Genomic DNA, 17,671 nt, shown 5'->3' with positions numbered 1-17,671 from the left:
TTCATTTCTTTTGGTTTCCATTCTAGGGAAAGCATACCACCCAATACATTGTTCTTTCACTTGCAAATCTTTGAAAATTACTTCTTATTTCGACGTTTGACTACCGCCCACTTACTAACGCTTTGAGTTTCATCCAATCAGTTACGCCTGCCGGGCGAACGTCATATTGCGTAATGAATATTCACAACCGACCCTTCATCATACTAGGATTATTAAACTCGGTTTTCGGGAGAGTCGAAAAGAGGGAGGGATGATGTCATTCGTGAAAACTCACCCCACTCCCCCCAGTGAGAGAGAGGCGCTGATTTGTCTTTCGCATATTTTTCTCCAGAAGTTTTGTGAAGTGATCGAGACACACTGCGACGACAATTTACGAAAAAGTGACATTCCGAAGACGGACTTTACCGCGTCTTGAACTCAAATACCGGACGTTTAATAAGGGGGGCGGATTTGTAAACCGAGCCCCTCATCCTGGACGGGCTAAAAACTTTAAACCGAGCGAAATGAACCGGAGCTTTAATAATAAATCGCAATCTTTGCGTACCTTGAACATGAATGCCGTGGAAGTGAAAAGCAAGGTAACTCCTAGATTAAAACCACGTACTTGTACGTTTTTGTGTAACGTTAGTTGTTTGATGTTTTACGATATGTACTTTGGGAAAAGTATGGATGGCTAACTCTGGTTAGCCCTTGTCAAGTTTTCCCAATGAAAACGTAATCTGATCTGCTCAATGAACAACTGAACCTACGTTTTAACATGTTGGTAACCGTGTTGCATTGCATTTGGTTTCATTTGCGTTTTATGTTCATTTTCATTTGAGTCTAGTATAACCGTCGTTTTGGCGCTTGAACTGTCATTGATATGGAAACCCCAAGAATTTGCTTAAATTATACATAGATTTGAAGATAAATGTTAAATGACTGTTTCAGTAGTGTGGTGTTGCTTGTCTGCTAATCTGATCATTCCTGTATTCTGCTTATTACTGTCTGAAGTTGTTTTTTAATATTCACACCAATTTAGGTACAATACGGTCTTATTATCAGAAAAAGTATCCAAACAGCACTGGGATATTTTTACACATTACGAGAACAAACGTGAGAACAAGCCCATTGGGATTGGCTTTCTTAATTTGTTTCAGTTGGACAAATTAATAGTTTTGTTGTGCTCTCTCTCTGGGTATGTGTACACCTCTTTAGAAGTTGTTTTAAATGGATACTTTCTTTTGATGCTACTTTATGTGATAAGGATAATTGCATTGATACATTTTAAGTATCAGTAAAGTGCCTTTCGTGAATTCATTCCCATTAGTAATTAATAGCAGGAGTTTCATTTAAAACACCATGGTAGGTTTACTATCATCATGCATATTGCACAGCTTGCCTGGTTTAACCAACCATCTCTATCGCTTTATATTTGACATTGCTTGAGCTTATGATACAATGGACTCTTAGAGTTGACTTATAGGAGACAGTATTCCAAGAGCTGTCAAAATGAATTGGATCTAGATGATGTAGTACACATCCTTTGAGTTCCGAAACCATAAACCAATTCACAGATTTAAACCTTTATACAAAACTGTGTGATAGTCAATTGTGAGATCTTGTACTAGGCATGGCCTAGACAGTTTTTATAATGTGGATGTGATGCTCTTAATTGCTGGAATGTGTGGGCGACGTTCCCAGATCCAGACTCCGTTGCCATTGTCTTATTATTCAACCTTGCTCTAATTCATAACAGCGTCTGAAAAGCCCCGCTACTGTTGTTAATGAAAGGATCCACTGTTTGGGATCTCTAAAGACAAGATGTGCCAATTACTTTTACACTCTCTTGAATGAGGCAGATACTTCTATACTTACCTACTAAAACCTAAAGACCCAATACTTGGAGTAATTGGAAAATACCCAACTCAAGTCTCAATGGACGAATGTGTGAAACTAAAACCTGTGTGGCGATAATGCTGACGGGTGGGTCTGGACAATCTCCACACCGGGATGGTCAGTACATTGCCTGTCAATCACAACACTGTATCACTTGGCTGTCATGCAATGAGTCATGCATTGTGATGTCACTAAAATCTCTAGATCGCATGTAGTGTTTTCATGATGTCATCGCTCAGTTCCTGTATGTCCCAATCAAGGAGCTGTTGTTTTTGGAGGAACTCTGTTGGTGATAAGAATGTGGGAGAGGGTTTCCTAAGTGAACCATGTCACCGTGTTCTTTTGTGAGAAACCGGTTTAGTCTCCAAACACTTTACATCTAAAGAAAGCACACTGATGTGTCTGGGGCTTTGTACGTCTTCCAGAAACACTCCCCCGACTGCTCCTCCACTGCCAGATTCTCTTGGATTTCAGTTGGAAATGTACTCGCATGGAACGCTTTGCTGACACTTGATAAGATTAGGTTTTGGGTACTGGTGAACGTCAGACAAGTATTTAACACAAAGAGCTGTGTATTTGGCTGTAGCACATTGTTTCGGCTTGCCTGAGCCTGCCTGGGTTAGTAGACCGATGAAAAGTTTTTTTTTATTCTCATATTACTCAGGATTCAATCATTGGACCAGTTTAGGCTCTGCTTAGGCCCGTACTCTCAATGATCTGATGTCATGTCACGGGTTTAGGACAGCAATGATCACAGGTGGTGCAAAAGTAATGTGACCGAGTGCACGATAAACTCCTGCGTGCCCAGAAACGTTTGGCACAGATTCAGGTCCAACTGAAACAGTTAGTATTTATTACAGGGGAATTCCTTTTGCTTGATCTTTTAAAATGAAACTGTTGAACGCCGCTGTATGGTGAAATCCTACTGTACGTTTTAGATTTCATCTGCAGTCCAAAAAGATGGATAGATGCTAAACATTCAGTTGACAGATTCATGAAATTCTGTACAGCCACTGTCCCTTGTTTGTTAGTATATTAGTATTTTTTTGGCATATCTAGTAATGCTTTCTGTTACCTTAAAGAGGGGTACTATCAGTTCTGTTTAACACATTTACCCACTCTTATATCAATCTGAGAGATTTTTTTGTAGTTTTACCTCCAAATCGGTGCAGAAAATGCAGTCCCACATAATGCCTGTGTCTGCATATAGCTAATAATAAGTAGGATATTGGGAAAGTCATCATAGTGTCCTGCTGTTTTTGGCACCCGGTGTTAAAAACAAGTGGCAAATGTTTATGTTTGACAAGGTCCCTGATAATTTCAGTTTGACCTTAACAGTTTCACTGATGCACTTATTGAAGGATAGGTTGGCACAAAGTGTGCAAGCTGTAAGCCCTGTGCAAGCCCTGATTGGTACATTGTCACTACATTGCACTTACTTACAGACAACATCACAAAGTTACGTTGCGGCAACGAATCCAGGAATTTCACTTTTCCAGTTGTCACGTTGCCACAATGAAAGTTTGGTCATCAGATTACGTGCAGTTACATAGCAATCACGTATTATGGTTAGCTAGCTGCGTTAATTTGTTTGTGATGGGTCACTGCTTGTCATCTGAAGGTGATGAACATATCACGCTTTCACACTTTAGGAGATGTGATCTTATTTGCTCGCGTTTAATTGTGCTTGTTTCACATATAGTCAACATGATCACACGCTTGCCCTTCAGAGACCCTCAGAGTATATTTCTGCTCCTGCGCTTTCATGTTTCGTGTGCTAATAACAGGTTGCCATTGGCTAATTTAGGACTCTTATCCAAGAGCCATAATTACAGAATACAGCAAACCCGTCCACAAATGACTGCTGGGATGTTGCACATGTACCGCTGTTGCAGAAGACAATGCGAGGCCTGTGTTTTTCAGACTGGATGGGACAGCCCACGCTTTCAAGAGTCAAAACTCATATCTGCACTGCAGTCACATGATCAGAGATGTAACCTCAGCCTGACCTCATAGTCTGTCAGATGCCCATGATACTGTATGTTGTTCTGAATCTTCATCACAACCTTTTCGTTCGTTTTGTTCTACTCATTTTTTATTTACTGAAGAACACATCCTACATGAAAGTTTTGTCATGCACAGTTCAGCTGCAGATGAGAATGTTGCGAACGTAATGGTGATTTCATCTGGTGTGTCGTTGTTGAGTTTTACTGTGCTTACTCATCATCCTGCATCGTGTTTCATGCTATTGTGTCTCAGGCCCTTGTTTGCCTCCGTTTCCTTATAACAACAAGCAGGGCAGCCAAGTTCATGACAGTAGAGCCGAGCGGTTCCTTTCCATCCACACAGTCTTTATCTTCCAAAGTCAGTGTTTTCTGATTCCTCATGCGTTTAAAGACAAAATAGATTAAGAGACTAAAAAGCAAAAACAACAAGGTTTTGTTTTGGTAAAGTGGTGTCACAGCCAGACATAATCAAGATATATTATGTCTACTGACAGTTTTCCCAGTCTTTATACAAGGTGCTTAAGTTGGTACCGTGATCATTGAAATCAAGGACCTATGGTGAGATTTTAACTTGTATTTTGACTTTGCTCTGAAATATTTAGTTGATTTGGTTTTGCTTTTGTGTAGGAGATAACATTTGCACTAGGGGTGTCCCAGACTAAGAATTTACATAGTCGAATCAGAATTGTCACGTCTTGCCTATAGTCGATTCAAGTCAAGTCACAATGTGCAAAATAAATGTGTTTAGGCAAAATGTCTGAAATGCAGGCGAACATAATTTTGAAAATACAAGCCACAAATACAAAAATAAATTTTCCTTAAACATCACGTAACAATGCTGTGCCATACAATACTAGACCAGATCTCGCCTCAAAACTATTTTTAAAACTACTCTATAATAATTAATAAATTTTTACAAACGAAATACAGCACATTCATTTCCAATGAACTACCAATAAAGTGACTTTATTTACCGCATGTAAAGGAGGAATGCAATAAAGCATCTTACCATTTAAACAGTCAAAAAATCCCTTTCACCTTTTTTCCTGCGCACTCTTTCTCCATCCCCCTGACACGCACGCTTGCTTTCAGTTCCAAAAGTCTGCGCCGTGCTTGCTATATATGGTGATTTTGGTTATTTTACTTTATTTTTTTATTGTTTATCATGCAGCGCAAAGTTCAGTCTAAGTAACGTACGTGCATTTAAAGAGAAGGTGTTAATTCATATTTAAATGCCCAGACATTCAGTAAGTGACAAATAGGGCTGTCACGATTATTAAATAATCGTCTCATCGCGATTGTTTGACCTCATCGCGATGATTTCGGATCATCGCAATTATCGCACATCTCTATAGAAGACACTAGTGGGAGCTGTAGTGCATCTGCATATTGCATATTTTAGTGTATATATTGTTACTAAAGCATGGTAATACTTGTAAAATGTACCACCACAACACAATCACTTAAAAAAAAAACTAAAACATATACAAATTACCTGCAGTACAATTTAATATTATTTAAGCAAATCTCAGTGTGAAAACCAGTCTACCAAAATTTCATTAACACACAAGTAAAATTTTACTGTAGTCTTGCAAGTGAGAAAAAAACAGACTAGAAGCTTTTCTATGACTGATAGTATTTTAATGGTGGCTTCAATTCACACCTGATAAATTTACTTCATTTACAAGTATTTGGTGGTTGTATTATTGACAGGTAAAAGCCTAAACCTTAAATATATGATGACCCATTTTTTTCCGATGTATTTCCAAGAAAAAAACATAGTCTTGTATTCAGAACAATATGGTCATTTCAATCGCTGAATCAAAAATGAAAGAGAATTAAATGTCAAAGCTCAAAAACAGACAATTAATCGTCATAATCGCCAAAGCCCTAAAACAGACAATTAATCGCCATAATCGCAATGATTTATTAGACAATTAATCGTCAATCAAATTTCATAATCGTGACAGCCCTAGTGACAAATGTTTGGAAACGGTGTACACATTCATTTGCGAGTCATTTGCAGGTGCGTGCGGAACGTGCTGCTTCTCTATACCAGTCTCACAGCACAGAAGACACGGATAGACGCGATCCTGCGCTGGGTCATAGCCAGACCTCGCGCTCATATGCGCCAGGGGTTTCGGTACCCAACCCTAAAAATGTCCCATTTCTTTACATCATAAATAGCGCAGTGCATGCCATGCCCGTCTGCTACGCCATATGACCAAAATGACATGATCCCCATTTCATAACACCTCTGCGAAGATTCGACTGTGAGATTGGTAGTCGAATCAGGCTCCTCCGATCGAAGCATCGAATCGTCGACGATTCGGGGTCACCCCTAATTTGCACCAAGCATAATGATGTCAAACTTGTGAGAAAATCAATCTATTTAGTGAATCAGCTAAACTAGTGTAACAATCGTTTCAAATGGCGAAGTTGGCCTACAGTGTTTTATTTGTTTTAATATGTTTAAAATGAGTCTATTATTTATACTTAAATATTTCTAAAATGATCAAATAATCTCGAATGGTTAGAAAAATCTTAAAGATTTATTTGTGTGGCACCCCTCTAAACCACAAATACAGTACTTGTTCTGATGTGACTCAAGGACTATTCACACCAAGGATGATAATGATTACAATAACTACATTTATAATAAAGTATAAAAAATTCTTAATTTCACTTTTACAATGTGAAACTGCAATGCCTCGGCCTTTGAATAAACGTAACGTTATTGCCTGTTGGGATATTTCTCTTTCCAATAAAATTAATGCAGTCTTTAACTTTCTTAGTTCGAACAGATGCACTTGTTTGTAGCAACATACTGACTTCTGCTTTGACTTTGCAGTATGGGGCAGAGTTCCGGAGGTTTTCCGTGGATCGGCTAAAACCCGGCAAGTTTGAGGAATTCTACAGTCTTATTATGACCATCCACCGGATCGCAAACATGGAGGTGATGATCGGATACGCTGATGTCCACGGAGACCTGCTTCCCATCAACAACGACGAGAACTTTGGCAAGGCTGTCTCCACCGCACACCCCCTGCTGCGAATCTTCATACAGAGACAAGGTATGGCCTTTCTCTCTTTTCATATCCTTCCCGCCCACATCCTTTTGTGTCCCAGTTTTGCTTTCTTTTGTTTTCTTTCTTTCAAGGTGGATGTTTCACCTATATCTAAAGCATTGTTTGTTGTTTCTGCTCTGCATTTTTAGTTGTTAAAAGAATTGGCCACGAAAGTTAGTCATGTCAGTTAGTTAGGGATTAAAATGTAACCGAATGTAGAATTAACTACATATTTGCAAAGTGATCCAGTCAGATTTAGCCCAAAGTTTTTGCCTCATCCTGTGGTCGGCAGAAAAATACAGGGTAAACACAGCCATGTGATCTCTGATTGTATGCTTTTGAATCACACAGATACACGCAAACAAACACGCGGTCCTAAGTGCAGCTATTATGTTGTCGCATTTTCCCTCGCATGGGCCAGCACACACTGATCTGTGTGTGTATGTGTGTGTGATAGAGACGCTGTGGTCTGAAGATAACTTTCTACAGGAAAGGCTGCTGGTTTTGATGGTAGGGAAGAGAGTGACAGTTCTTTCCTGTGGAGAGACTCGGACTCTTCCTGTAAATACCAGCGCAAGACGAATCAGCATCCTGTAGCCAAACTGTTTGTGTGCTGTTAGATAATGTTTCACCAGTTTCAATGTCAGTCGAACAAACTGTTTGTTCAGGTAATGCTTCATCTTCAGTTGCTATCGTTGCTTTTCAGTCGTGGTTGTCAACCTTGACAATAGATTAAGGTACTTTTGTGATTTTCAAAAGTGGAGTGTCATTTACAATTAAAGGGGTCAAATGACAGGGCTAAAACGAATATTATTGTTTGTTTCAGATAAGGCAATGTGTATACACGATTTAAGGTTAAAAAACGCTGTATTTTCCACATGCCGTGCATGTTTGTATCTCCTCTTTGCCCCGCCTCTCTGAAACGCGCAGATTTTTTACAAATCTCATCGCTCTGAGGTGTGCTATGATTGGCCAGTTAACCAGTGCGTAGTGATTGGTGGAATACTGCAAGCGTGTGACGGAAATGTAACGCCTCTTACCATATTTGGAACATCAGCTTCCAAAGCAATTGTACTGACAGGTACGCCCACCTTACTTGCGTATACATTTGGGCGGTCTTAGTCAAATCATACCACGAACTGATGTAGATTTGTGGGGGTGTGGTTACACGAGGCGTTTCAGGCAGGTCTGGGTGAGCATTCGCTTTTAGATAGAATGCATCTTTTGTTTCAACACTTTCATTTTTGCAATTTTACGTGTCTAATACATGCATGGGAAACTTGTAACACACCAAAGACACAGAAAAGCACGTGTTCGCGCTAGGGATGGGCGATATGGCCCTAAAACTTTATCACGATAATTCCTGGTATTTCTTGCGATAACGATAAAAATGACGATATATCCATAACGCCATCCATCTCTGTTTTTTGCCTCAAGTGATAGTAGCTGCATGTAGTCTAGACCCTCAGAAAAACAAATATCAAAAAGTAAAATTTACCCCAAATCAAACAGCTCCTAAAATATACCTACAGTATTTTTGTAAATATAAAATATAATAGTGAGATTAGACTTCAAAAGGTTGTAGTAAAGAAAAGTTAAATAAACTAAAGCTCAATAAACACATCATGTCATACCTAAAACTGTATATATTCTATTGTTGGGTGGAAACGATCGATCGCATCACGCTGTCAATCACTCTCTCTTGATCTGTGTGAACCTTCTCTTCTCACAGCAACATACACTGAATCTGTCTATGACTCGCGCTACAGAAAGAGAACAGAAAATGCGGATAAAAGAAATCTAATGAAATAATCCATGCTTTTATACGCTCATAAACGTATTTAAAATAACGTAATACAAACTCGCATTCGTACTGTATGTAAACAGGCAGCAGTGCTGTGCGCGCTGTGTCGCTATGAGAGCACATGTGGGCGCGAGCTGCACACGGGACGCTCCGTTCATCCTGTATATAACAGGCAAGAAATCATACTAAACTATTTGCGCACGCGCGCATAACATCTAACGAATGTTTAAATAAATACTTTTAGCCAAACTAAATGTTGTGGTGTAACGCATTATGACTATCAACGAATACTTAACAAACGAATTAAATAAAACGAAAGTGAAACTAAACATGAACTCGGATGCATCTACAGTGCCAACCTAAACGAGATGTAGAGCTCGTCTTTTAGTGCAAACTCTTTCTCAGCTTCACGTCCGCCCTCCGCTATACCCGTTTTCGCTTCACATATGAGCTGTGAATGGGTCTCACAAAGAAATACGTCATCAACTAGAATTTATCGTTTATATCGCGGGAAGACTAATTCCTATCGTGTGGGGAATTTCTACCGGTATATCGCAAACGATATAATATCGCCCATCCCTAGTTCGCGCCATATGACCCCTTTAACACTTTTATTAAATGAAAAATTGTAACGGTTCTGTTCCACCAATTTGATTGGACAAGCATTTTGTTATTAGTGCATGGACCAAGCAGTTTTAGTTTGTGAAGCAAAACAAACAAAAAAAAATACATTTTCTCATCATTTAATCTCACGATGTCCCAGATGCATATGTCTTCCTTTAGTTTAACAAACAAACAATTTTAATTTAAAGTTGAAGCTCTAGAAAGCACATCCATCAATAAAGTAATCCAAACAACTCCAGTGGGTTAATAAAAGTCTTCTGAAGTGAAAATATATGTTTGTTTGTATAAAAATATTCTTGTTTTGAGCATATTTAGCAATTAAAATTCAACTTCTAATCTTATTGGGTCTTGCATGTCTCATGACAAAATATTATGTGACAACTAGTTCATTTTTGAGTGAACTATTCCTTTAAATAAGCATATTAAAAAAAACAATACTGAGAAACATGACTAGTTGCTAGAAAATTGTTGTGTGAACGTTATTGATTTTGATGATTTTAGTTGTCTTATTTTGGGTGAAATAAGCTTAGCTGTTCATTTGTGGGTTAGATCTCTTTTCTCAGAGGGACTTTAGCCTAAAGAAAACAAGTCACAGGTGACAATCATTCTGTCTGCTGGCATGGCATGGCATGGCAGGCATTTCACACAAACAAAAGAGCCACGTGAAAAGAGACAAAAACAGACTTCAGTAGGCCGAACTGAGCTCATCTCGACACGTCAACAGAACGTTTCTGTCACCACACATTTGAGGATGAACGCTACTCTGCAATATCTGCATACTTTGCATCTCTGCAGTTGCACAACTGGAGACCATTCATGCCTTAAGGAAGACACACAGTAAAACTTCAGAGAACAGCCTTTAAGCTGTTTTGTGTCTTGCTAAGGCAAACATGAGTATTATTTTTGCTCAAACTTAGACCTAGGGATTTGAACAAACCTCAAACCTTTCTGACCCCTTTTGTGTTACGAATATGAATGACATGACACCTCAAATTTTGGGGTGTGTTGAGGCGTGTTTTGAATAGTGGGCAATAAAACAGGTGAAAAAAAATGTATCTTGAAGGAAGGACCCTAGCAGCCATACAGAAATGTGATAAAAACACACCCTGGCAACCTTATAGCAACACCCTATAAAGTACCCCTGAAACATGTTGGTGCTAGGTTTGTCACGGGCAAACACCACTCAAAGTAAAATGTAAACATTTAGTCTAGTCTCAATAAGCTAATATTGGTTAAAACAAGATTTAATCACTGCCTAAACAAAGTTTATCCGACTTCATAAGGGTAGATTAAATATTGATCTGTTTCAGTGATGCTTCGGTGAAATGAGTGGAATGTAGTCAAACCGTTCAAGCACGTAATGTTCAGTTCTGGGCTTCAGCCGTGGATTACGTAAGTCGCGTTTTCTTGCGACAGCACAAGCTTTTAAGTGGTCAGTGGGGTTTGTACTATTATGCTAATTAGTTTCTTTGCTTGTGGCTGTGGCTGCCATTCAGCTCTCATAGTGACCATTGTGAACGTGGAACAATGAGGCGCTTTCTCACGCTTCGGCTTCTCTTAACCTGAGCGTGAGTAAGGCCGTAACAAGCAGCGCTCACTGGGCGGTACCAGCGAGTCTTAGCATTCCCATCACTCATGAGTTCCTAACTTATAGACATACTTGGAGAGATAGACGATGAGTCAGAAAAGTGTCAATGGAAGATTATACCAGAGCAGAGGTTTACACACACATTGACTTTAATTGTTGTGTTCGAGCTGTATTGGAGACCACCTGTAATGTTTTATATGGAAGCTGTAGGAATAGATTTCTTGTCTTTATGGTTAAAGAGCGCCATTGTGTTATAGAGACGTAACCAGACATCTCTTATCTTGCAATAGACACAAGGTGAAAAGACAGCATGCAACGTTCGGAGCTATTTATAATATCTTTACATTCATAACTAGGCATACTGGGGCCACAAAATAAAGACCGTGTGCTACCCATTGGCTGCCTGTTTAGCACTTTTGTTCTAATAAAATAGTCTTAATGTATGCAGACAAAACAATCATTTTATAAGCCCCCAAAGCCAACAAAGCTCTGTGAACTTCAGTCTTTTAGAGAGGTCACCAGTTGAGACTTCCTTCATTTAAATACACCATAAAGAACAGAAGGCAAAAGGGGCAGGCAGTCTGGCTTAATTTCCTTTCTTGGGGTTAGACAGACACAGACTTGATCAGACACTGACTCACGGGATTCTTGACTCGGGTTAGCTCAGTTAAGACCCTAAATCAGACCTTGCTCCTGCAGAGACAGACGCTGCACTTCCATTCCAGTTTTGTGGGAAAGACCCACTTGATGTGCACCTGTCCTGGCATGTGGTTGGGCAAAGGCACAGTGACGCTTTGTAGATTTCTGGGTAATGGATAATCAGGGGTCAGAACAAATGAATGCAGTGGATTCTTGCACCGACTTAATGTTGGCGAGTATCTAAATATAACCAATGCTACTAAATGATGTTATTTTTTAAGTAGACTGCAGAGAAACAACTCTGCTTTTTAGCGGCAAACTTTTTTTGTACAACAAATAGCATTGCTGTTTTTGCTGTCACATTGTGTGGCATACGCAGCCTTAGAATAGAGTGAACTCTGTAGTATCTTAAAATGCAAACATGAAGTCTGATTCATAACCCTTTTGTAATCAAAAATATTAGGAATTTGTGACACAAATAATCAGCTTTATGAAAACACTGCCGCCCTGTTGTGAAGTTCTCGGCTTCTCCAGCATCACCCGGTTCATCTTTCTCATGCAACATCTGTTTATTTGATTCAGGAGAGGGTTTGTTTTTTGACGTTACAGTGAAAGTTTTGTGGATGAAAACACAGACACATGTTCTTTGTTTATTCAAGCCCAAATTAGAAATGAAGCTGATTGAGAACACATGTCCTGTCTGAAGTTCTGGTGCGCTAGATGGGCGGCTTCCACTTTTAGGCCCGAAACATTAAGCAAGTACATAAATACAAGTGCTAGAAGGTATGCAAGCTCGATTTCATTTGTTGTTACCTTCTGAAATAAATTGTAAGTGAAAATACACCTTGCATTCTTGGCGTTGCCACAAGGGGTGCTATAGGGGCAGTTTCCGCTTTCAGGGCAGCTACTACATTTTGAAAACAATCTTGCTGGAAAAATTAAAGTTATTTTGACGTTGTTACTGAGAATGAACTGAAGTGTTAGGTCAGGCAGATCACTTACAGTATATTTAAATCTTGCAACAGTATCAAGGTTTTATTCAAATATATATGAAAACGGGCTGATTCGACCGACACAAAGGATTGTTTTGCTGTGATAGTTGCATGTCTTGGAAATCTGTATAAATGAGATTATTTGCATTCATAGTGACCTGCGGAAAATACCCAAGGGCAGAGACCAAATACAGGACACACTGAACATCAACAAACATAAAGGTTCCTTTCCTATTTTTGCTAGAAAAACTTCTCTCTCAAAGTGGAATTCATTTATATACTGAATTTCAGTAATGCCAACATAATCACTCCTGAGAAAATTGGGTTTTCTGAAGAAACCACTAAAATAGCATTCTGACTTGCTGTTAGCGTAAAAATATAAAACAATGAGCACATTGTGCTATTCTTTCATGCTCAAAAATGAATGGTATTTGACAGTTCACAAATGCAATTAATAAAAACGTCTTTGCATGCACTTGTAAATGTGCCTTATAATCTGTACAGCAATGATCTTCAAGGTCTGTCTGCCAAAACAGCAGGAAATTGCTTTTCAAGGCATTCTCTGGCATGGGGCGGTATGTGCACTTTTAAAGGCTAGTATCAGAAAAAAATCTATTAGTATTTTACACAGAGTGAGAAGTGAGAGAGAAATGGTCTGAAAACCATTCAGGAGGAATGGAGCTGTAGACAGTGCGTCGTAGAGAGGTGACAGGGAATGAACGACTGTGATAATAAAGAAGCGTGTGAGAAAAAGTTAGTATAAGGGTCTTTCTGATTCTTGGGTGGGTCTTTTACAGTAAGGGTGAGCATTCAAACACAATCTATGCTGGTCTCCTGGATTTGCTTCTGTAGGTGGTTTTGAAGTCGATGTGAAATTAGAATTAACTTCTTTAAAGAATGACTGGTTCTTTGTTAAATCAAAAATGGTTCTTCTATGGCATCACTGTGAAGAACCTTTTAAGCACCTTTATTTTTAAGAGTCTACCCTTCATAAATATCTTCTTTCTCTCGGAAATGTCACATCTAAGACTTAATGTATTTTTTATGTTCTGTGGCTGATAAATGTTGATTTTATTCACCATATGACGTGTCAAACTTCACCTTTCTTTGCTCTTCTCTGTGTTATTTTTGGAGGAGAATATCAGGCGTCCCACCACTAAATCTACTACTAAATCCTGTAGTATTTAGCTTTTGTTGTTCGTCCTAAATCTCAGCTGCAAAACATTTGTTTAATGTCTTTTACAATGCGTGTGCTTTTAAAGAAGTCTTTTTGGAAATGCTAACTTTAGCCTGTTAGCAGTGAAATCATACGGTCCCTCCCTACCTGCAAATCGCCATCCAAAGCCACGCCTCCTCCTAAACGTTGGCGAACACTTTTTTTGGTCCTACAGCATCCACAGACATTTACATTTATGCATTTGGCAGACGCTTTTATCCAAAGCGACTTACATTGCATTGTATTATACGTTTGTCTCTGACTATGTGCAACCCCCTGGGATCAAACCCATGACCTTGGCATTGCTAGGTGCCATGCTCTTACCACTGAGGTAAGAAGAGACTTGACCAGCGTGACAAAAACAAACATTTTGGAAAGAAATGCATATCCTGCCTTTAAATAAGTTAGTTCTCATAATGGTTCATAAGTAAATCACTGAAATAGCTGTGCTTTCTATAGTGTAAGGGTCATTCTATCCTTCTAGAAGATCCTGCTGTGTTTTTTCTTCCTCCGTCTGCTGCTGCAGCCAACTGCAGGGAACCGTTCGCACATCTGGCTGGACGATGCAGAGGAGCCCAGGGGCTTCTGGGAACTCTGTAATGAGAGTATGCCTGGCCTTCAGCGCACACAGCTCACCCACAGCTGTTTGTTCTCACCGTGTTGCCGCACCACCACAAGCAGGCTTTAAATCTATTTTGCTTTTGGGATCACAGAAGCAGAAACTAATCTCCCCTCGCTGTGAGATTATGTTTCATCCCTGACCGTTTTGATACTGAGTTTATTTGTGGAAAAAAAAATGCTGTTACGCAAGGACGTGTGTGGATTATGCAATTCACATGCTGTTAGTGATCAGAATTGGAGTCCCAGGTCCCTGCTGAGATTATTTTTGGCACTCATCGTCATCGTACCAGCAGGACCATGTGTTGAATATAAATGATGAAAAGCATCACTGGAGGTTGTTTTCCTTTTATTCTCACTGAGTTTAAAGTTGCAGTCACAGTAGCACGGCTTCACTCTCTTTTGTTAGCAGTTACTTGGATAACACGCTCCTTTTGTCTGCGCAGCCAGTGGAGCTCGAGGCCATGCCATTAACAGCAATGATTCTCTGAAACCTCATACAATAAAGGTTATTCATAGATTGCTGTTATTTATTTTTTGAAGCAGCTGTCAGGCCTCTTTTGATACAGCAGCTTTTCTGTCTCTTCTGAAAAAGTGCTGACCTTTTCACAACACTTAGGGGTCCCGTCCCCCCTGCTTTTAAGAATTTCTTTTTGTAGATAAGTGGTTTTCAAAGACCTGTGACTTCACCCAAAAATGAAAATTCTTTCTTTATTTACTCCTCACTTTATTTCAAACCTGTCCGACTCTTTCTTTTGCAGAACACTAAAGATGTTTTGAAGGACGTTGGTAATCAACCAGCACCGGCCCCCATTGACTTCCATTGTATGGACACAAAATCATACAATTTCTTAAAATATCCCAGTGGTCATGTACAGGTTTTGAACAACACAAGGATGAATAAATGCCTACCCTGTTGGTTTCTGTGCTAAACTATTGTTGTTTCGCCTTTCTTCAATTCTTTTGGATTAGTAAGTCTTCCATAACACTTCAGACAGACACCATTTGTTATCCATTCCCCCGGAGTGCCTGTTCAAAGTCAGTGAAGCCACAAAATTTTAAATATTAAAAGAGGAGTAAACTATTTGGTTAAACTGATGTCCAGCCGTGCCAGGCCACTCAAACAGGTTGCGATTCCAGTTGGTGTTGCTATAGGCAAAAAACAGTTACATCTGTTTTAAAGGTAAAACACTAAAATCTGTTCTGTGATGTTCTGCCAAACGTAGTCTGCACTGGACGACTGCTGTAAAATATGTCGCTGTTGTGTGGTCCAGCATGTGTGGTACAGTAAAAGATGCAGTAAAAGAAAGAGAGAGGGTGGTAGGTGGGGCACAAGCTGTGCGAGTTCTTTGTGTCGTGCAGGTGGATTGTAGCGGAAACTCTGACACACATTTTCCTTGTGCAGTTTTTGAACAGGCCAAGGAAGAATGAGATTTCAGATGCACCTATTGGTTCACAATTTTAAAGAATACTTTTTCCTTCTTTGGAATGTTTGTTCAAGAAGGCAGGGGCGTCGGAAGCGCAAAAATGAGGGTGGGTCATCACCCAGAAAAACCTCAAGTAAAAACAATGCCAGTTGACTACCAGCTTCAATAGTGTGGTGAGAAAAATACATGAATAGTAGTTTTGGTGCTATTTGATGCAGGTTTGAATCCCCCTTTTGCCAATCTCATCTCTCTCTCTCAATCTCTCTCTTCTTGATTTTCACATCACATATCAGACCGTATAGGCATTAAATTTCATAAAAATGAAAATAATATTTGAAAAATGGCTAGCAGGTGTTTAATAATAAAGTGTATGGTAAGGTTAGGGTAGTAGAGAGGTATTTTGTCCCAGTAAGCTTCAAATTTACACTCTATTATTATTGTATAATAATACTTTGTTAAAGGGGTCATATGGCGCGAATACGTATTTTTCTGTGTCTTTGGTGTGTTATAAGTTGCCCGTGCATGTATTAGACACGTAATATTGCAAAAATTTAAGTGTCGGAAGAAAAGATGCGTTCTATCTAAAAGCGAATGCTCACCCAGACCTGCCTGAAACGCCTCGTGTAACCACACCCCCACAAATCCACGTCAGTTCGTGGTATGATTTGACTAAGACCGCCCAAATGTACACGCAAGTAAGGTGGGCGTACCTGTCAGTACAATTGCTTTGGAAGCTGATGTTCCAAATATGGTAAGAGGCGTTACATTTCCGTCACACGTTTGCAGTATTCGACCAATCACTATGCACTGGTTAACTGGCCAATCATAGCACACCTCGCTTTTCAGAGCCATGAACTTTGTAAAAAATCTGCACGTTTCAGAGAGGCGGGGCAAAGAGGAGATACAAACATGCACGGTATGTGGAAAATTCAGCGTTTTTGAACCTTAAATCGTGTATACACATTGCCTTACATCTAAAACAAACCATAATATTCGTTTTAGCCGTGTCATATGACCCCTTTAATCTTCCTGTGTCGAAACGAAATGGAGTTTAATATATACGGACTCTGAATGAGCCAGGTGACATGGATTTAAGGAAACAGCAGCATGGAAGTCAGGCAGTAGCTAAACTGCGAAATGGAGTTTAATTTATCAAGCATTCCTCAAGGTGGAATGGATTTGACTGACGGCGATCTGCGCTAAATGAAAGACGCTAAAGGTGAGTGGGTCCTGTCCCACCCACATACAATGGTTGCTACGCCCATGCAAGAAGGCGCTGTTTGTAACTTTCTTCATGACGGTCATTGTCTGCATAATGGTCAGTCTATGGTTTGTCTAAATTTCCAAACAACTCCATGCCCTTCGGGTACTGGCAAAAGGAACCTTTTCCAGCTTTTAAAAGGTTGTTGTTCTTGGACATTCCGTTTGGTCAAAGTATTTATTTGATTTAGGAAATAATACACATGCCTGATACTATACACAATAAGAAACCATTTTTAGTTTAGTTCAGCCTCCCGAGAGCTTGAACTAGCGTCTAACTGACCTTTCAGCTTACATTGTTCATGCATATGGATCATTCTACACCACCCTATTGGAGACACACCGAGCCTTACAATCCATATCCCTGGAGCCCATTCGTCAAAACAGAAAGTGACTCAGAAAGAATGAATCTCACGAATGTCCAGCGTCTTGGTATTTTTGCAGAGGGGGAGGAAGTGGTCTTCCTCAGTATTCTGGAGGCTAGTTGTTTATAGCCTGAAGCGGAGCTTTGTGGCCTCTGGAGTCGGCCCAGTACCGTGCGGTTGAACTAA

General features: G+C 39.7%; 1 protein-coding gene across 1 annotated transcript in view; it reads left to right on the top strand.

Moving 5' to 3' along the window:
* Positions 1-270: 270 nt before the first annotated feature.
* The window catches only part of pard6gb (par-6 family cell polarity regulator gamma b), a 33,194-nt gene continuing 15,793 nt past the window's right edge, over positions 271-17,671 (top strand). Inside the window, exons 1-2 of the mRNA XM_057355079.1 lie at positions 271-578; positions 6,736-6,958. Of these exons, the coding sequence (XP_057211062.1) occupies positions 504-578; positions 6,736-6,958 (298 nt within the window). The 5' untranslated portion in view covers positions 271-503. The remainder of the gene's footprint in view (positions 579-6,735; positions 6,959-17,671) is intronic.

The sequence above is a fragment of the Triplophysa rosa genome, linkage group LG16, assembly GCF_024868665.1.
Source record: "Triplophysa rosa linkage group LG16, Trosa_1v2, whole genome shotgun sequence".
NCBI lineage: Eukaryota > Metazoa > Chordata > Actinopteri > Cypriniformes > Nemacheilidae > Triplophysa > Triplophysa rosa.
The sequence above is the reverse complement of the archived record's forward strand: the minus strand, read 5'-3'. Positions and strand labels throughout refer to the sequence as shown.